At 39.2% G+C, this 22476-nt stretch overlaps 1 protein-coding gene across 3 annotated transcripts in view; it reads right to left on the bottom strand.

Annotated features, from left to right (window-relative positions):
* Positions 1-17292: 17292 nt before the first annotated feature.
* The window catches only part of cops2 (COP9 signalosome subunit 2), a 40365-nt gene continuing 35181 nt past the window's right edge, over positions 17293-22476 (bottom strand). For all 3 annotated transcript variants that reach the window (XM_043677411.2, XM_043677415.2, XM_043677413.2), the window contains one exon: positions 17293-21470. In XM_043677411.2, coding sequence (XP_043533346.1) covers positions 21326-21470 — 145 coding nt within the window. In that variant the 3' untranslated portion in view covers positions 17293-21325. The remainder of the gene's footprint in view (positions 21471-22476) is intronic.

The raw sequence follows: 22476 nt of genomic DNA, 5'->3' as shown, positions 1-22476 counted from the left end.
GGTATGTCCTGTGTGCAAAACATTAGAGCAAGTCCAGCCCAACTAATTACTCTTCATCACTCTACTCTCAATTATCAGCATCATCCAAGTGCAGATAGAAAGTCAACAATAATCAAAGGGAAATCTCTGTTGGTCAGAGGCAAACTTAGCACAAAGGAAGGTCATCTCAGCCATAGGATATCATTTGGGGTTCTCAGTGTAACGTCCTAGGCCCAATCAAGTTCAGATACTTCCTCATAAATTCAAAAGATGTGCACTGATGATGATACAATGTTCATAAGCTCTTCAAATCCAGAAGAGTCTTGCGTCCATATGCATCAAGACTTTGACAATATCCATGTTTGAAAATTGGCAAGTACCATTTGTGCTCATTCGTATCTCCAAAAAGGGACTATTTAACCACTTTCCCTCAACTTCAATTGCACGGCTATCATTATGAACATCCGGGGGATACTATTGCCTAAATGCTGAAGTGGTACAGCTATATAAATACAGTGGTTGCAAAAGCAGGTCAAGGGCTAGGAATTCTGAGGTGAGTAACTCACCTCCTGATTCCTTAAAGCCTGTTCACCATCTACAAGGCACTAGCCAGGAGTGTGATGGAATAACCTCTACTTACCTCGATGAGTGAAGCTCCAGCCACACTCAAGAAGTTCAATATCATTCAGGATAAAACATGCCACTTGATTAGCACCTTATCCACCCCATCAACATTACTTCCCTATACCCCTGAGGTACAGTGGTATCATTATTTACTATCTACACAATACACTGCAGTAATTCACTCTGGTACCATAACATCTACCAACTTGAAGGATGGGGCAGCAGATGTCTGGAAAATCTCCCTCATGCGACTTCTTCTCCAAACCACTCACCATTCTGACTTGGAAATATATTGCTTTTCCTCCACTGTCACTGGTTCCAAATCCTAGAACATCCCTCATAATAACACTGTCCATGCACCTTTCTGTTGTGAACTGCAATAGTTCAGGAAAGTGGTTTACCATATCTTCTCAAGGCCAATTAGGAATGGACAAAAAATACTTGTCCAGCCAGTAATGCCCACCTCCCATGAATGAATTGAAAAAAGACAATATCTGGCATATTAATTTAGCAAATATAATTTACCAATAACATTTTTTTCTTGTCTAATTGAAAACTTATCCAGAAGTATAGCAATAGCTGTTGAGACAAACCAAATTTCTGGTCTTTCACTTGAACTAGGAATATAGAAACATAAGACGTTATTAACTTGCTAACATTTACCAATTTGAAAGATGATTCAGCCCAAACCTTTAACCCTGTTTCTTTCTCCATCAGCACTACCAAACATGTTAATATTACCAGCATTATCTGTTTTGATTTCTGATTCCCAGCATCTGCAACATTTTACTATTATCTACTTCCCTTTTAAAAGCTATTGTGAATCTTCTCCCATTACTATACTATTATCCAAAAAGAAAAATAAGAGTGCCTTGGCCAACCAGGGAAGTTGCAATAGTATTAGATCAAAGGAAAAGGCTCATAAAGTTGCCAAACAATGTTGTAAGCCTGAAGATTGAGAGAATTTTAATATTCAACAAAGAAGAACCAAGAAATTGATAAAGAAATAGAGCAAAACTACAAAATCATAAAAATTGGATTGCTATAGCTTTGAAAGACATAGAGTCATAGAGATATACAGCATGGAAACAGACCCTTCGGTCCAACCCGTCCATGCCGACCAGATATCCTAACCCAATCTAGTCCCACCTGCCAGCACCCAGCCCATATCCCTCCAAACCCTTCCTATTCATATACCCATCCAAATGCCTCTTAAATGTTGTAATTGTACCAGTCTCCACCACTTCCTCTGGCAGCTCATTCCATACACGTACCACTCTCTGTGTGAAAAAGTTGCCCCTTAGGTCTCTTTTAAATCTTTCCCCTCTCACCCTAAACCTATGCCCTCTAGTTCTGGACTCCCCGATCCCAGGGAAAAGACTTTGTCTATTTATTCTATCCATGCCCCTCATAATTTTGTAAATCTCTATATGTTAAAAGAAAGAATTAGCAAAAAACAAAATTGGGTAGATTACAGATGTTTTGGTGTCCATAGAAGTGGATGCAGAATAGTACATTGCTGCCAGGGCAAGGATTTAACTGAGCAGTTGTAAATCACTGAATACAGATAGTGAATAGTCAGTGCTCGTGGTCCACAAATGAATGTGTACCAACAACAGATTCATCCAAAGAACTGGGAGACAGCTAGCATAGGAGTAAGAAATAATAAGTTATTAAGTGGGTTTAGAGTAATAGGGAATGCATTCAGATCTAAACTGGATTTATTGTGCACATATAAAGCAGGAAATAAGATTGATGAGCTGTAGAGTCAGGAGATCATGTAGGACTAAAGGACAAAGATAAAGTTGCTGTAGTCCTATTGGACCACAGTGGATTATCATTGGAGAGAAATGACTTGTGGTGATTTAATCTGAGGGCCAGCATGTTGAGAGGGAGAGATTGAGAAGGAGAGTCCTTCTTGGTAATGTCAGTTCGTCTGGGAATCGAATCTATGCTGTTGGGTGTCACTCTACATCACAAACCAGCTTTCCAGCCAACTGAGCTAGCCAACTAAATTGGAATTAAATTGAACAACATGTTTATGAAGGAGATAACGTGGAATGAGTGGGTTGTCTTATGAGAATTTGTTGGATCGACTGAGCTTTTTTTCCATTGGAGTTCAGAAGAGTGACTTAGTTAAAGTGTATAAGATCCTGAACGGTATTGACGAAGTGGATGTAGAAAGGAAACAAAAACAGATATTGCTGGAGAAACCCAGCAGGTCTGGCAGCAACTGTGGAGAGAGAAAAACAGAATTAATGTTTCAAGTTCAGTGACCCTTCTTCAGAACTTGTTTCCTCTTTTGGACCAATCCAGGAAAGGGGGGCACAATTTTACTATTAGAAGGTCACCCTTTCAGAACAGAGATGGGGATTTCATTTTCTCTTAGCGGTTTGGAACGTCCTGCCTCAGGGTTGGGTGGAGTTGGGGCCATTGACTACTTTTGAGACAGAGGTGAATGGATTCTTGTTAGGCAGGGGTATCGTGGATGAATGGAAATGTAGAATTAAAACACAGACAGATCAGCTTCATTCTTACTGAATGATGGAGTAGGCATGAGTGGCACAAAGGTCTATTTGTGGTCCTATTTCATTTGTTTAGGTTAATTTTGTTCACTATCCTTTAACTAATCCCAAGTGCGTGGCAGCCCACGCACTTAGTGAAAAATTGTTATCAGTGTTTCTAATCACTGTGACGCCAGTTGAGGACACAATAAAATTTGGTTGTGATGACTCCAATCCTTGCACAAATGGCCGTCACCATCTGGACTCACATATGACAAATATACTCGTGAGTAAAATGCTCAATTGCCCGTGGAACTTCAGCAGGAAAGAAAAGGATAAAATAGTGTCTTGGCAAAAAATGCGTAGATTCCTTTTAATATGTATAGCCCGGCCTCCAAAGAATCTAAACTGAAATACAATGGGCACTTTTGTCCTAACCATTTAGATAAGATCATAACAGAGCTGGTGCTAATGTTTAATTCCATAGGACACAACAAGCTTTGTTTCAAATAAGAACACACACCCAAATGTTCACAATAAATTTAAATTGGAACACATGATTGTTCATAATAGATACACTTTAAAAATAGCTTCAATGTTTTTCTGCTTATTCATGGGGGAATATTCACTTGTAAATATCAATCTGAGTAACACTTTTAATCACCTTTTGATATTTAATAGTGTAAGAATTAAGGACAAACTATAGTTTTTATTGTGAAAATGTTAGTATACTCTAAAATGTTAATTCTGAACTCTTTTTTTCTCTATGTATGCTACTGTAGATGAACTGTACGATTACTTTCTTTTCATACTGTTCTTACTGATTGCCAACATTTATGATTTTTGAGTTTTTATCTTTGCCATTTTATTCACAACATCTTTTTCCTCCAGCAATGAGGGGCATGGATAGGTTAAATAGACAAGGTCTTTCTCCTGGGTTGGGGGAGTCCAGAACTAGAGGGCATAAGTTTGGAGTGAGAGGTGAAAGATTTAAAAGGGACCTAATGGGCAGCTTTTTCACACAAAGGTAGGTGTGGGTATGGAATGAGCTGCCAGAGGAAGCGTGGAGGCTGGTACAATTACAACATTTAAAAAGGCATCTGGATGGGTATATGAATAGGAAGGGATTAGTGGGATATGGGCCAAGTGCAGGTAAATGGAATTATCAGTGTTTCTAATCACTGTGACGCCAGTTGAGGACACAATAAAATTTAGGATGTCTGGTTGGCATGGACGAGTTGGTCCGAAGGATCTGTGCTGTACATCTCTGTGTTTGTATGACTTTATGACATTATATCTCATGACAATTTACCTCTTTCTTCTTGTTATTTCTACTAATTTTTTGTTCCATTCATCAGCTTTATCACTTTCTGACCTTCTTTGTCACAATGTATTTTCCAATACCTTTTGCCTACCATATTTCTTTTTTCAGCACAAGGCTGTAATTTTGACCTAGTACCCATAAGTTCCAACTGAAAATTCACTCCTTTTCCTTTGGTTTTCCTCATGATTAGATCAAGTAGTTTGCTATCAGTGAGGTCTACCAGTACCAGCATTTATACAGTTTCTAGAATGTTTTATGGGCTACTGCAGTATTCTGGTAGAAAATTGAACGTAATACAGTAGATATGTTTTTCAGAGCAGGTGTACACTATTGGGGCAACACAATGACAGCGCGATTAGTACTGCTGCCTCACAGCACCAGAGACCCACATTTGATTCCATCCTTGGCTGACTATGTAGAGTTTGCAAGCTCCCCCGTCATGTCTGTGTGGGTTTCCTCCAGGTACTCCAGTTTCCTCCCACAGGTTAAAGATATGCAGGCTAGGTAGATTGGCCTACAGTGAAGAAGGTTTTCTAAGATTACAAAGGGATATTGATCAAAGGTCAATGGGCTGAAAAATGACAATGGAGTTCAATCTGAGGTATTGCAATTGTACAACAAACAAGGGTAGGGCTTTTACAATTAATAGTAGGACCTTGGGTAGTGTTGTAGAACAGAGGGACCTAGGGGTTCAGGTGCATAATTCATTAAGTTTCCATCACATATAGACAGGGTGGTTAAAAAGGTTTGGCGTGCTTGCCTTCATTGCTCAGTCCTTTGAGTATGAATTGAGAAATCATGCTGAGATTGTACAGGATATTAGTGAGGCATCTTCTGGAATACTGTGTCTAGTTCTGGTTGGTCAGTTGTAGGAAGGGTATTACTAAGGTGGAGAGAGTTCAGAAGAGATGTACCAGGATGTTGCCAGACATTGAAGGTTTGATTTATAAAGAAAGGCTCGTTAGGCTGGGACTTTTTCACTGGAGCATAGGAGATTGAGAGGCGACCTTATAGAAGTTTATAAAATAATGAGGGATATAGATAGAGTTAATGGTATTTGTCTTTTCCCTAAGATGGGGGATTTTAAGACTAGGGGGCACATTTTTAAGGTGAGAAGAGAGAGATTTAAAAAAGACATGAGTGGCAATTTTTTTACACAGAGCGTGGCTCGCATATGGAATGAAGTTCCTGAGGAAGTGTGGATGTGGATACAATTTTAATGTTTAAAAGACATTGGATAAGTACATGAATAGGAAAGGTTTGGAGGGATATGGGCCAAGAGCAGGTAGGTTGGATTGGTTCAGTTTGAGTTTATATTCAGCATGGACTGGTTGGACTGAATGGTCTGTTTCCATACTGTATGACTCTATGACTCTGGGTCTCCGAAGATTCTCTTCGGAGAGTTGGTACAGACTCATCGGGCCAAATGGCCTCTTTCTGCACCGGAGATATTCTGAAACTCACCCCTTCAAGCCTGTTTCGACATTCAATTAGATCCTAGCTGATCAGGTTGTAGTCTCAATTTCATTTTCCTGTCTGCTCCTCAGAAACCTTGTGAAGTATCTCCGGAGAGGCTGGTATCTCATCACCAAGTAAACCTTTATTTACACATACATAGTACTCAACACTGGTCCGGCCTTCTCAGAGTCCGCGCTCAGAGTGAGCAGAAACTCTGACACGAGTGTTTATATCTATCAGCCGAGGACTCCCTGATTGGACCAGGTAAACAGCCCCAAATAGGGAACTCATTCTGTGAGGTCCACCTGGCTGCTTTTGTTACAATCATTACACCTTGATTCCCTTGTGAATCAAAAACCTATAATTGTTAGTCTGAAATAAATTTAAAAAAGCATCCTCCACTATCTTATGAGATAGTCTTAAAAAAGGACACTCTCATTCTTCAACTGTGTCCCTGTGTCTGCCACTCTGAATTGATTCTAATGAAATCATATCTTTTTTCAAATATGGTGACCAGAACTGTACTTAGTGCTCCAGCTGTAGTCTAGATCTTGTATAGCTACAGCTAAACAGCCGTTGTTTTACATTCTATCCCATTTACAATAATTCCAAATTTCTATTTGCCTTTCTACTCACACAGTGAACCTGCATGATTGCCTTTTATGATTCATGTACCAAGACACCCCGATCCCTGCGCAACATTTACAAAAGATGAGATCACCACAGCTAGATTATATTGGCAAAGCCAGTGAGGGGCTATGATGAGCCACAATTGGATAATGTTGCATGTCAGGGCATGGAGTAAGTTGACTTCATATACAATCTTACTTCATATGCAATCAACTGTTAAGTTCACAGTCTTGTTTTGAATCTGATTACGGTACCAACATGGCACTGGAGGATGCTGTTGTTGCCATATTCTAAGGCCAGTAAACCAGCAGTTGCATTGCAGGTTCATCAAGTCACAGTCTGAGGATAAAATTCTATAGACCTTAAACCTGACCATATTCATGCGAGCACAAAATAATTTGAGTTTTGTACAAAACCAAAATGTTACTTGATACAGCTAATAGCTCACTTAAAGGATTATCAGTGAAATAAATTATCTGCATTCAAAGTAATTTCAATTTAAATTATGTCTCTTTTTATGGTGTCGTTGCACTTACAATATTACAATTTTTAATAGATATTTTTCACAGATTCATTAGTGATTACTTTCAGTAATTTTGATGGAGGTTCATTTTACGTAAATCTATAAAGTCATAGAGATGTATAGCACGGAAACAGACCCTTCGGTCCAACTCATCCACGCCGACCAGATATCCCAACTCACTCTAGTTCCACCTGTCAGCACCCGGCCCCTATCCCTCCAAACCCTTCCTTTTCATATACCCACCCAGATGCCTCTTAAATGTTGCAATTGTATTAGCCTCCACCACTTCCTCTGGCAGCTCATTCCGTACACGTATCACCCTCTGCGTGAAAAAGTTACCCTTTAGGTCTCTTTTATATCTTTCCCTTCTCACCATAAACCTATGCCCTCTAGTTCTGGACTCCCCCACCCCAGGGAAAAGATTTTGTCTATTTATCCTATCCATGCCCCTCATGATTTTATAAGCCTCTATAAGGTCACCCCTCAGCCTCCGATGCTCCAGGGAAAACAACGCTAGCCTATCTAAACCTCTCTCTATAGCTCAAATCCTCCAACCCTGGCAACATCCTTGTAAATCTTTTCTGAACCTCTTCAAGTTTCACAACATCTTTCCAATAGGATGGAGACTAGAATTGCGTGCAACATTCCAACAATGGTCTAACCAATGTCCTGTACAACCGCATCATTTTGTTTGTAGGAATCGTGTTTTTTTTAACTCAGTAGAAAATGGTCAGCACCATGCAATGCACCTGTTTTTATTGATTGTCAAAACAATGATATTTAAATTTATCTGTTTTGAGCTCTCTTGTATTAATAATGTCCTTCTTGTAAGTGAGGTGCTTCTCAGATATTGTGGGTTGTTTTGTGGCAGAAGTCACATTGTATAAAACAAAATACTGTAGATAGCCATATGAATAAGAACACTTCAGAAACAAAAACAGAAGTTGCTGGAAAATCTCAGCAGACCTGGCAGCATCTGTGAAAAGAAATCAAAGTTAATGTTTTGGGTCTGGCATCTCTTCCTCAGAACTCAACCTGAACACCTCAGGTTAAACTGTTAAGAGTGCTACAATCTGCTTCAATGCCCTAGGCTAGGAAGGGAAAAGTCCTGATTGCTGTCTAAATTACCTGTGGCAAACTGTGCATATGGAGATGTTGAAAGAGAATAGGATTAATCAATTTTTTGATTAAACGATCAATTTTTCAATGTATAATTTCAGTTACATCACACTGTAAATGTTTGCTATAAATTCTGTGTCTTAGGATTGAGCCCTCCACTATCACCTGATGAAGGAGCGTCGCTCCGAAAGCTAGTGTGCTTCCAATTAAACCTGTTGGACTACAACCTGGTGTTGTGTGATTTTTAACTTTGCACACCCCAGTCCAACACCGGCATCTCCAAATCGAGAATAGGATTGATTGTTTTTCTCAGGCGCTTTGTAATTGAATAGCCTGTGCATATTTGTTATTTGGCCTTAAACATGGCCAGGTGGGAGTTTGTCATGGTGCAATTAGTCAGAGTAGAGCTTCAGGAGAGGGAGATAAGAGCCAAAAGGAAACTTTTTTTATTTCAAAAATATACTTTATTCATAAATATTTTGATGATCTGTACAATTGGTAGTGCCATTCATAAGCACACCTTGCATTTCTTTACATACAGAGATCGGAATTAATCATTCGTATATACACGTCTGTATGTTTACCATCCATATATTTAGCTGAGGCTTCAGCGGAGCCCGATTACTGAGTGGGCCCCCATTCTTCTTTGGCAGGCAGATGTTACACAGTGGTCTTTCCCCACCGCGCCTTAGTGACAGCTGCCCCAAGCTTCAGCACATCCCTCAGCACGTAGTCCTGGACCTTGGAATGTGCCAGTTCGCAACACTCAGTTGGGGTCACCTCCTTCAAGCTGGAAGATCAACAGGTTTCGGATAGACCAAAGAGCATCCTTCACCGAGTTGATGATCCTCCAGGTGCAGTTGATGTTCGTCTCGGTGTGCGTCCTGGGAAATAGACCGTAGAGCACGGAGTCCCGCGTCACGGAGCTGCTCGGGACGAACCTCGACAAAAACCACTGCATTCTTCTCCAGACTTCCTATGCATAAGCACATTCCAGAAGGAGGTGTGTGACAGTCTCGTCTCCTCCACAGCCGCTTCAAGGGCAGTGTGCGGTGCGGCAGAGAGCTAAAAGGAAACCAATTAATATCAGTTCTGACTCAATTAGACAATAAGATGTTGAAGTACAAATAGACCATTCAATCCATCAAATGTTCAATGAGATCATTGGCTTGATAGCAAGCCAACCTCTGTGTCAGATTCTTCTAGGCTTGAGTCCTGCTTATGGCCAAGAATAAAGGCTGACTCCAGTGCAGTACTGAAGGAGCTCTGCACAGTCAGAGGTGCTGCCTTTTGTTTGTGAAGTTAAATTGAAATCCCGTCTGCCTGGTTAGCCAATGGTGTTTTCGAAGGGTTATAGGAGAATTATCCCTGATGTTCTGCATCAAAATCTGTCCCTCAAACAATATGTGAGAGAAAAAAATAATTTACTCATTTGCTATATTATGGGAGCTCTTCACATATTTTTTGTACTGTTTCTTGCACTAGAACAGTGAGTGAACTTCAAAAGCATTTAATTGACTGAAAAATGCTTTGAGAAGTCTGGTGATTGTGAATAATAGTATATAAATACAAGTCTGCTTTGTGTCCTCAAATTCTATTTAAATTAACATGATATTGTCCAGAATCTTTCAGGTAGCAAAATTCACAGCAAAATTCTATCACAATATTTGCATTGTCTGAGAGAATGATGGTGATTTCTTATACACATTCAACATATTTGAAATTAATTTCCTCTGATGAAATTTAATTCGCTTGAGTTCAACTAATTAGACACAATTTCCTAAGTTATGGTTGTAATATAAGTGATCTAAAAACATTAAATTCCTCAGCTTAACAAATCTACTTAATTCATTGCCAGAGTCCTTTATTGTATATCACAACATAAATCCATGACGTTATAATCTCTTTCAAGAGTCAATACTTTGCAATTGAGCAGTCCAGCCCCTCAAAAAATTGAGGGGCATCGATAGTGTAAAGAGACAAGTCTTTTCCCTGGGTTGGGGGATTCCAGAACTAGGCTGAATAGGTTTAGGGTGAGAGGGGAAAGTTTTAAAAGGGACCTAACTGCCAACTTTTTCACACAAAGGGTGGTGCGGGTATGGAATGAACTGCCAGAGGAAGTGGTGGAGGCTGGTACAATCACAATATTTAAAAGGCATCTGGTTGGTATATGAATAGGAAGGGTTGAGAGGGATATGGGCCGGATGCTGGTAAATGGGACTCGATTAATTTAGGATATGTGGTCGGATGGGTTGGACTGAAGGGTCTGTTTCCATGCTGTACATCTCAATGACTGTATGGCTATATCTTTGAGGAGAAAGTGAGGACTGCAGATGCTGGAGATCAGAGCTGAAAATGTGATGCTGGAAAAGCGCAGCAGGTCAGGCAGCATCCAGGGAACAGGAGAATCGACGTTTCGGGCATAAGCCCTTCTTCAGGAATGACTTCTTACTGTCTTTAATTTCCGATATGGCTAGGAAGAACTGTTTGTTTAGTTTATGGATCCTTCTGTGGATGAAGAACAGTAGAGGTCCTTTGCAGGTCTGTGAGAGTGTTTTCCTGAGCTGGGATAGGTCGAGTTGCAGGGAATGTAGGTAGCGGCGCATGGCTGCAAGCGTGGAGCGAAGGATCTGGAGGGAGGTCTGTTGCTGGAGGCTTCGGATTTGTTGTAGGTACTGGTTGTCCTGGTTGGGTCCAAGTTTGGTTGGTCGGAACGTAGTCCGGAGTCCGTGCGGGATAAGTCGGTTCTGTAGGCAGGTGCTGAGGAAGGAGATATGGCTGTGGTAGCGAGTCTGTTTGAGAATGTGGCTGAAGAGCTTCTGTGCAGAGGAGATGACCTGGGGGTGCAGTGAGAGAGGGACTCACTGAAATCTTTGTAGAGGGAGGAAGAGAGCTTCTTCAAGGAAGGCATCCTTGTAAGAGGATTCGCAGTAGGTTGAAGTCTTTGAGGAGAAAGTGAGGACTGCAGATGCTGGAGATCAGAGCTGAAAATGTGTTGCTGGAAAAGCGCAGCAGGTCAGGCAGCATCCAGGGAACAGGAGAATCGACGTTTCGGGCATAAGCCCTTCTTCAGGAATGAGTCTTACTGTCTTTAATTTCCGATATTGCTAGGAAGAACTGTTTGTTTAGTTTATGGATCCTTCTGTGGATGAAGAACAGTAGAGGTCCTTTGCAGGTCTGTGAGAGTGTTGTCCTGAGCTGGGGTAGGTCGATTTGCAGGGAATGTAGGTAGCGGCACATGGCTGCAAGCGTGGAGCGAAGGATCCGGAGGGAGGTCTGTTGCTGAAGGCTTCGGATTTGTTGTAGGTACTGGTTGTCCTGGTTGGGTCCAAGTTTGGTTGGTCGGAACGTAGTCCGGAGTCCGTGCGGGATAAGTCGGTTCTGTAGGCAGGTGCTGAGGAAGGAGATATGGCTGTGGTAGCGAGTCTGTTTGAGTGGCTGAAGAGCTTCTGTGCAGAGGAGATGACCTGGGGGGTGCAGTGAGAGAGGGACTCACTGAAATCTTTGTAGAGGGAGGAAGAGAGCTTCTTCAAGGAAGGAATCCTTGTAAGAGGTTTCGCAGTAGGTTGAAGTCTTTGAGGAGAAAGTGAGGACTGCAGATGCTGGAGATCAGAGCTGAAAATGTGTTGCTGGAAAAGCGCAGCAGGTCAGGCAGCATCCAGGGAACAGGAGAATCGACGTTTCGGGCATAAGCCCTTCTTCAGGAATTCCACATTATTCCTGAAGAAGGGCTTATGCCCGAAACGTCGATTCTCCTGTTCCCTGGATGCTGCCTGACCTGCTGCGCTTTTCCAGCAACACATTTTCAGCCCAGTATGGCTATATCTTGCATGGCTGCAAGACACAGTGAATTGATGAGATTTGAATTTGCATTGAATAATGTGGAATAACTGGAAATTCAAGACTTCAAATGAAAATTAGATTTCCACTGCCTTATGAAATTATTGGAAGATATAATTATACTAAATGTTTCAACCCACTCACTAACATTGTATTCCATTAGTTCCACACTTGATAAATTTTCCATTCTTATATACATGAACTGTAATGGCATAAAGAGCCAATCATCTTTCATGCCTGAAGCCAGATCTGGTGATGACTGTAAGCAATACTATTGATATATTTGTATGCATTTGTATATCTGTGTACATATGTGAACATTTGACTGAAAACATAACAAATATGAAAGTATGTGGAATTGATCCTTGCTCCAGTCCCCATTTCTCATCTACAATCTGCCCATCAGCAGCACTATCCAAAAACACAGCTTCAGTTTCCACTTGTACACTGATGGCAGCCAGCTCTACTTCATAACTATCTCCTTCAACCCTTCTGCTGTCTCTAAATTGTGAGATGTTTGACCATCATCCAGTTCTGAACAAGCAGAAATTTCCTCCAATTAAGTATTGAGAAGATTGGATCTATTGTCCTTCATCCCTGTCACAAATGTAATTTACTTCATAAAAGTACATAACTGAAAAATCACTTCATTGGTAGTGGCCAGATCTGTGACTGCCAAAAGCCAAAGCTTTAAAATTTGCTCTGTAAACTTTCGATTTCTTTTGCCTCCTTTAAGATTCTCCTTTCTGTTGACTAAGCTTTTGGTCATCTCACTTAATATCTCCTTTTGTGGCTTGGTATTGGAAGTTTATATTATGATGGTCCTGCGAATTTCCTTGGAATGGCTTGCTAAATTAAGAATTTAATCTCAACGACAAAGGTCTCATCTGCTGGCTGGAGAGTTGACAAGATCCCCACATTGTTTTAATTAGGAAAGCCTGCAGGATAACTGGGCAGCAGTGGCTCTTCTCAGGAATTTAGGATCCACGGGTAAAATTGTATTCCCCCGCCTCCCCATCGAATAAACATTGCTGGCCAGTTAGAGGCTGGGAGCTCTTTATGGTCCATCCATGTCACTGGGAAAAGGTGAGCTGCTGAGAATGTGACGACATACTGAGAAGCTTAGATTTGTCAAGAGACTCAGAGAGGTCACAATTGAATGACAGTGGGAGGTAGCGTTCTTGGCTGGGGCTGGAGGAGATAGGGGTGTGACCATCTGCAGGACCATTTCCCAATGCTGAGTCTCCATCAAAAACCTGCAAGAAAACCCAAAAGGTGTGCCCTTCCACTCACTGCGGGTGTATATAACCCAGTGGTCGCAGGATTAGCATCAGGTAGGAAAATCATCCACAAACCTTTCCACCATGACATGATCAGGTGGAGGTAGAAAGACAACTGGGGCAGGGGCTTAAATTCAATCCAAAGGCACTACATAAAGCTTTTGAAGAGAAGAATGTGATCCTCAGTTTTTTTTTTACTTTATTCCTGTGTGTTGGTGGCATTAACAACATTGCAAAAGGGATGACACATCAAATGGTAGAAATACACAGACTTGTGTTTTATAATCAGCATATCACTTAAAGGTATATTACAGCAGATATGTAATATACCTTTGTGATATGCTGATTATACCACCATATCATGACATGTGGCCTAATGGTATAAAGGTCTCAGTTTCCATCTTACCATCTCTGTTCTCTTGCAGCATAATGCGCTACAGCAGAGGAAAATTGGGCTTGGTGTCACATATTTACAGACATTAAAGGTTTAAAAATGGTATATGGGACAGATGTTAATTTCTGATTCAATGCAAGATCTGCAATTTCAAAACTCCATGCTCCAAATTGGAAATGTGCTAAAGCACATCCAAATTTCTCAGTGTGAGCTCAGTCGCAAGATACCTTGATTGTAGTGTACATAGGTAAATACCAGGAGCAATTATAAATGTTCATTGAATTCTTCAGTACTGTGTGTCTCACTTCTCATATTTATGTTACAGGAGTTAACATAAATATTGCAACATGACAGTTATAGATCATCAACTATTCTACCATATCATGACATCAAAACTATTTCTTACTTTTATTTTTGTAACAAAACCAAGAATAAGTAAGACCCAATACATTTTGTTGTTGTTGTAATAATACATTGTTGAGCAAAATTCCTTCGAAATAAGTGATATTCTGTTTCATCATTTATTATTTATTTCATTATGCGAAAGCAATTGAAGTTTGTAATTGACTGAAATTGCGTGAATACATTCAGGTATACAGTAATTGTAAAATAAAATTGTTTTTCATGCTGACAAAACCTCTTGATTAATAATAAAGATTGACCTATCAGTTGTAAAAATTCATCAATGAAAAATTTGACCACAGAGAGTACTTTCTATCAATTATGTTTGCAATCATCGTCTGACTTTTGTTGAATTTCTGATCCTCAAAACTCTCTTAGTAGTAATTGGCGTAGTCTCCAAAAATGAGAGTGGGAATTAAAATGTGTTTTTAATCTGTGCTCATTGGGTGGAATCCATGTACCATACTAACATTATTCTATTGGCTCATTGTAAGATTTCTTTGTGCTTCTAGTACTCACCACATAGTTCAATGGTTTCATATATGAGCAAAGGGTTCCATATGATTACTTCCTTGTATAATTTAAGCTAGGAGGTGGTTTTACTGTCATTGGCCCTTGGTACTGCACAGTCTTAGGGCTAGCTATTCAAAATAAAAGCCAGAACACCTACACAAATTGCACAAAACTCACCGACGTATTTCCCTCTGTATTGCAGGAAAAGATGACACAGTTGGAGATAGTATGAGCTAATTGGAAGTGGGAAGGTATATACCATTACATTCTCACCCTGATGAGATAGTACCAACCATAATGAGAAAGCCTTTTACTGACAGCAGCAAACTTATGGAACCAAATGTGAATCGTATTGGCCTACGTCTCAGCTTCTATTGCAGTACAGGCCTAATGTCTGAGTACTGTGATGGAAACTAAGGCTACTGCCATCATATCTCTGGCTACCAGTATTTAAAGAGGTTCTAAGGGCGTTTCAGCATTCTTAACATTCCATTATTCAAAGAAACTGCTTCCTGTACATTATTTTTTCATATGGTCTCCTCCTACTCCTTCTAGCAGTTTCGCCTTATCTCTGTGTCCCCATTGATTCTTCAAGTTGTTCTCAATATCTCCAAGTGTACATGTTTGGAAGGAACTGATCTGTGCAGAAGATTTTGGATCAGAAAACAAAAACATTTGCGTAATTGCTGCACCACCAGCTTTTGAAACTTTAGCTGACTATAGAAAGCAACTAAACCTCACATCATTACCCAAAAACCATAAGAAATAAACCATGTTACCTGTACATAGTTGATAATTTCTTCAAATATTGTTAGAGATTGCAGGGTGTTGTTCTTTAAGCTACTTAACATCATGTTCAACTCTGTGAGGTTGAGAGGGGGTGCAATTTGGAGCATGGAGTTTTGAAATTGCAGAGCTTGCATTGAATCAGAAATTAACATCTATCCCATATGCCATTTTTAAACCTTTAATGTCTGTAAATAGGTGACACCAAGCCCAATTTTCCTCTGCTGTTGCTTCTTCAGTTCTCTGCCCAAATGTAGTTCATACTGTCTAACATACAATAACAAAAATCTCCATCAGGTGTAGGGCAAAGAGACAGGTTCCAACAAGAACATTTTGAACCCTGTGTTTTTGACACCAATCTGGATCACATCAGCTACCCTTCCAACTGAAAATTCCCAGGTTTCCGAGTTGCTGTATACACTTTTAGATGCCCAGTTGGCAAAATGATAGAGGCTCCAATTTATTTTACCACCATGTGGCCATGCTGGAATCTCTCACAGTCTTACTGCTTTCATTGGCTTATGTTGGAAGGTTTTACAAGTTGACACTCCATTCATATGGCCACATTATAAAAGCACCATATTGGCCATCAATTCATGGAATAGGACGCGAATCCAGAGCTTTCGGTTGAGGCAGGAATATGCTGCAATACCCCCTCACATCCCATTATTTCAAATATCTCTAATTTTGCTTTCTTTAAAACTTCTCTTTAAGTCCTCTTACACTTGAATTTCCTGCTAATATTGTGGACAGAGGCCAGCTCATAAAAATGCATTAATATAAAGAGAGATCAACATAATCAATTGGGGCCTTAGAAAAGCATTGAGCCCAAAATGGAACTGAGAATGAAAGTTTCAAGTCCAACTACCATTCCTGAATTTTAGGCACGTGCATTCTTGGAAACTTCAATTTCTAATAATTATACTGACAAACATACTCTGGTTAAAAGCAGCTTGAATTTAGAGACCAAGTTTTCCCAAAGTTGCTTTAGCAAACAAGCTCATCTGAGGTCGTAGTGAGTCATCAATTTTTCTGTTTAATGTTAAGTTTACTTAGCTGCATAATACTACCAGCATGCTGGTGTTACTTTACGTCTAAGGAACATGCAAGTAACCAAGAAAGTAAAATTGCAAAGTACACTGGATATGAAATTAATCACCTACTCTGAAACAGGTTCTTTTCAAATCAATAACCCGCTTAATACCATGTCCATTTACTTGAATTGAAAAGAAAATTAAATTTTATAGAACAGGCTGTTATCTTGTCCATTTTGCAACACTGCAGAATATTAACTTCACCTCAGTTGATTCTAAAAATTTGCATGTGGGGTTGGGGGTGGTGGCATATGAGGCACAAAACTTTAAATAAGTACAGAGAATGCTGGAGAAACTCAAGTTATCGTGTTGAAAGATAAATGTTCTCGACCTGGTCTTTTCTCACTTCCAGCTGCCACTACCTACATCAAATAATCCTGGGTTAGTTATACATAGGACGGGATCCAGATAAAGCCTTTACCACAGTATAAACACGAACTCAACGTCAAACTTGTGAATATTTAAGATAGTTTTCTGAACGAAATTGAAACTCAAACTAAGATCATACAGTACGAACCTTTACAACTGGAGAAAATAAGTCCTAAAATTCAGAGATTATGGATATATAAATTTAATAAAAGTATCAATGAAACTTAACAGGCGTGAATAGGAGATTGTTACAAATACCATGATGTTTAAAATACTGAAATGTTTTAGGAACTTTCTAATGCAATGGTTTTTGTAATATAAATAACTCGTGACACAGTGCACCATTCTCTACTTAAATTATCTGTAGAAATTCCAAATATTTCAGTATTTACAGCCCACTCGAAGCAGCTCAGTGACCAAATAGAATAAAGCACTGATGAAGTTGGTCAAAAATGTAGCAAAATATTGGGGAACTTTTTAATAGATGCTTTTGTACAATGTGAAGAATCAGTACATATAAATAAAAGAAACAAGTTTGGCATTTAAAGGAGACAACTGATGAAATATGATAAAAACCTTTTGTAAAAACAGTGCTGGAAGGAGAAATTTAATCAGAATTACTTGAACTGCAATATTGCTATTTTACTGTTTATATTATTAGATTTTAGCCTTGTGATGTTGCAATATCTTAGAAATACTATGACTGAAATAGCAAACACTAACTTATTGAGAAAACTGGAGACATGGACATGAAAGTTAGAAAACTATAGCAGCAGGAATAGAAGGTTCCTTCTTACCAAGCAGAAAGAGATGTTATTTATTTGTAAGGAGGCCTTGAAACCTTCTGTTCCTGCTTTAGTTCTGTCGGCATCACAGACTAATAACTGTATTCTGTTAACATTTATGATTTACTTCAAGTATATGCCCTAGAAATACTGCAGCCTTGAACTGGAAATGTTCATGTGCTTCATTGATCAAGAAAGAAGTTAGAAACTCAGGTTCATCCTTCCAGCACAGATCTGTGTCTGCAAGGATAGAACATAATCATATCAGTGAAACAAATATATGCACTGATGCAGCAACTTTCAAATTACAAAACAACCAATGCATTTTTCAACTTCACAATAGCCAATTTGTGCACATCAAGCTCTCAAAAACAGCAATGTGATAATGACCAGATGTGTTCTTGTGATGTTGATGGAAGGACAAATATTGGCTAGAACACTGGTAATATCTCTCCAGTATTTAATAATGCATTTGATGTAACTATGCAATGTATAGATTTATAAATTGAGCATAACTAAGGCAAGAGAAATATATTAAAAAGTGGCAGCTCACAATGAATACCTGTATTTGGAACGATTAAATCAGAAAAGGTGCAGGCAAAACTGAATCACGTAATCCATTTGTATGGAGCACGGTGACTCAGTGGTGAGCACTGCTGCCTCACAGCTCCCGAGACTTGGGTTCGGTCCACCCTCAGGAGACTGTGGAGTTTGTACTTTGTCCCCATGTCTGCGCGGGTTTCTTCTGGGTGCTCAGTTTCCTCCCATAGTCCAAAGATGTGCAGATTAGGTGGATTGGCGATGCTAAATTTTCTATTGTGTTGAGGGATGTTCTGGCTAGGTGGATTAGCCATAGTAAAATGCAGGGTTACACAGAAACAGTGGGTCTGGATGGGATGCTTTTCAGAGGGTCAGTGTGGACTCAATGGTCTGAATAACCTGCTTCCGCACCGTAGGGATTCTACAATTTATTATTACCATCAATAAAATATTGACATAATACTGCATGTACTATATTCTTAATAAATCTTTGAAAGCTTGACCTCAAAGTAATTCAGGAATAACTATTGTCTGAGTGTAACAAGTTGTCATGGACGGAGATTCATTATGCACTACAGGTTGTTCTTTTCATTAATGTTTCTATTGATGAGAAATGCAATTTACTTAAAGACCAAAATAAGACAAATCCTCATTTGGTGGTGTATTTTAAACTGCTGGTGGTGTATTCCTTTTAAAAGGAATTCTTTGCAGTATTGCCTCAGTATCAGAAGCTGTGTGTCATTTTTCCCAGCAAGATTCTCTCAAACATCTTTTTCTTTTTTGGATAAATGAAAAAGGGCTTGCTATTGAAAAAAAATACTCTGCAAGTTTCCCAAAAAGGCAGATAATGAAGACTGAAAGCAAAATACAAGTTACTTCTCTGCACAGAGGACTGTGAAATAATGAGGCTACAGCAAGATAAATGTTAGATAATTACATTAAAAAGGCTGGGTTTATGTATCATTCTAGACTAATCATGACTATTGGTCTGCCAAGTTGTGGAGAAAGATAATCTGCTATAGGTCTTGATGTTTCTCACACAAAATTTATTGATTAAATCATATAGCTGATATGGGAGTGTTGGGAGCTGAAGATGGGATTGAACATTTCAGTCTTTCTTCTGGAATAATCAATCAGTTGGCTGACATTTTCCAAGTTTGGAAGCTCTTTAATGCATGCCCGTCACCCTCCTTCAAAGATGACAGATTCTGTAACTTCTGGCTTTGCATTTGCAAGTTCTGTTTATGTGACAACGCTCACCTAAAAATAAACAAAATTCGCAAAATACAAGGTACCTAAACAATTTTTGTCACTTTTTAAAATTAAAGTCGAGGCTTTTTAAACAAATTAAAAATTGAAAGATATTAAATTCAGTTTCTTGTGGTTGAGTCCATACAACATCACTATCCTTTGTGTAAAAAACTGTTACTAAGCTAGAATATAAATACAATGCTAAACATTCAATATAAAATTATAAATTTTAATGTTGCTGAAAAGACTGGAAAAAACTTTCAGCTTGGGCTTTTTTTGTTGCAAACTATAAATTAAAACTTTTAAATACAAAATATAAATGTAGTGAGCTACATCTGAAATGCTTAGATAGTTGCAGATCAGTACTCTGCTGTCTTTATAGAAAGTTCACTCTCAAGTATGTTCCGAAATACATTAAGTATAATAAATTCATTAGCAATTTAACTATATCATATATAAATTGTCTAGATTTATAATCATGTACATTTATCTTGTCAAATCATTAGAACAGGAATGCCAATTGCATAAATAAAATTAACAGCAGCATACATCATGCTTAGCACTGTTCAACATAAGTATTAAAACTTCTGCTTTTGAAAAGGACCCCAAATTTTAATTAGGTCAAAGCATGCAATGAAGAGTGAAATATTTAGGAAAAAAATGAAAACCTCAAATGTCAATTTGAAAAAAGTCATTTTTCATGCTAGATACAACCAAACAACTAATGGGCACATTAAGATTAAAGGAGTTATGCTTTCACCTGATAACACAGGGAACAATGCTAACTAGGAAACAAGAATTCAAGTTCCGACCATTACATTCAGGGGTAAAAACATGTTGAGGAGTGGAAGCTTGTGATAACTAGTTTATTCTTCTGATTCATCAGTAATAAGACATATTTAAAAAAAAGCCATACTCAAAATCCAAGATCAAAGTGCTGTATTTTGACTAATTCACACAGGCAGCACCCTCAAGAATAATTGCATTTAATAGCTTCAGCCAATTAAAGCTTAGCAAAGGTTGAACTTGTTCCATGGCACACAACGCCTACACGTCCCACATTGTAAGAGTATAAACTATCAAATGATATCTTTTCAGTTCTGTGTACTAGGCTAGTTAACATACTACATTGAAACTAGTCAAAAATGTAAACTTAATTTTTTTTGATCAGTCAATTGAATTTCCAACTTGGTTTAATAAACCTTGTATTTTAAAGTATGTGGAGAAGATCTACTGGGGCCAAAGACATGGAACATGTGCATGCTTTTTATTTGAATTGTTGAGAAAGAAAAAAAAACAAATGGAAGCACTCCAAAATTACAGCATTTCCAATTTCTGAGCTGTATTTTATTTTGCTGCTTCAATCCTAATGTGACAGTGTGCCACAGATGAAGGTTCCTGTCTAACGTTTTACTATACTGGAGGTACAGAGAACTCATGGGCCACATAACTTGGAAGTTGACAAAACATTTTGTAGAATGACGCAACCGTGCCAAATCGTACATGAAAGAATGTATCTCCAAAAACTGGTACACATTTCAAATTATTGCAGTTTGGTTTAACATTTCAGATAGATATTTTCTAATGCTAAAATATTTAGATGTCACCAAAGTGAAGAGTCTGTTTTAAAATTTTGACACTAACAGCTCTTGGACTGTCATTTCCCTTACGATGGAGGGCACATTGTGGAGAAACCACAAGTCCTGTAGCAGTTTGGTTTTCTTCAGATTAAAGCTGTGTCTTGGGACAAATGCAGCAACAAAACACAAACCAGTTGATCAAAAAGCACTTCTGCCATAGCTCTGGTAGTCTTCAGGGTCAACCAACAGCAGATCAGCCGTTCTCAGTTTTTAAGGTTTACATCACTGCATTTTTTTCCTTATTGTGTTACTGTAGAAGCCTAAATTGCATCAAGCCAATTTGCTGACAACTGCTTGGTTGAGCGTGTTAAGCTGATTGGTCCATTTATCTAATGCAGTATACCGGGCCCCGCCTCTTTTCTGATGATCCAACTCGAGCAACTGGTTGACTTGATCAATCCGACCATGAATAGTGCTAGAAATTAATAGAAATGCATTTTTAGTAGCTGAATTTTAACACTTTCAAGATTTATGATTACTTCTTCATGATAACTTTAAAATGTAGCATTTTAAAATTATAAACTAATACATAGTCAATGGTCACCAGCGAGATATGGATAGTGGGGAATTCAGTAATGGTAATGCGATTGAGGAGTGGCGGATGGAGTTTAATTTGGATAAATGCGATGTATTGCATTTTGGTAAAACGAACAAGACTTAAATAGTTAATGGGAGGGCCTAGATAGTGTTGTACAACAGACACCCTTAGGGGTTGAGGTAAATTGTTTTTGAAAGTTGTGTCACAGATAGACAGGGTGGTTAAAAAGGCATTTAGCATGCTTGTCTTTATTGCTCAGACCACTGAGTGTTGGAGTTGGGATGTCATGTTCAGGTTGTACAGGATGTTGGTGAGGCCACTTTTGGAGTACTGTATAGAGTTCTGGTCGCCCTGCTATAGGAAGGATATTATTAAATTGAGACAGGAAAAAATAATTACCAGAATGTTGCCGGGGCCGGAGGGTTTGAATTACAAGGATAGATTAGATTAGATTCCCTACAGCGCGGAAACAGGCCCTTTGGCCCAACCAGTCCACACCTCCCAGACCCATTTCCCTCTGACTAATGCACCTAACACTATGGGCAATTTATCATGACCTGCACATCTTTGGACTGTGGGAGGAAACCGGAGCACCCGGAGGAAACCCACACAGACACGAGGAGTATGTGCAAACTCCACACAGTCACCCGAGGCTGGAATCGAACCTGGGACGCTGGTGCTGTAAGGTAGCAGTGCTAACCACTGAGCCACCATGCTGCCCATAGGCCGGGACTTCTTTCACTGGAGAATAGGAGGTTATGGGGTGACGTTATAGGGTTTATAAAATAAGCACATAGATAAGGCGAATAGTAAAGCGGGTTTTCCCTAGGGTGGGGAATTTCAAACCTAGGGGCCATAATCTTAAGGTGAGAGATGAAAGATT

This window comes from Chiloscyllium plagiosum, unplaced genomic scaffold, assembly GCF_037043375.1.
Source record: "Chiloscyllium plagiosum isolate Xiang-an unplaced genomic scaffold, Cpla_swu_hap1 HiC_scaffold_39, whole genome shotgun sequence".
Taxonomy (NCBI): domain Eukaryota; kingdom Metazoa; phylum Chordata; class Chondrichthyes; order Orectolobiformes; family Hemiscylliidae; genus Chiloscyllium; species Chiloscyllium plagiosum.
Note: the sequence above shows the minus strand (reverse complement) of the source record. Positions and strands in the feature narration are given on the sequence as shown.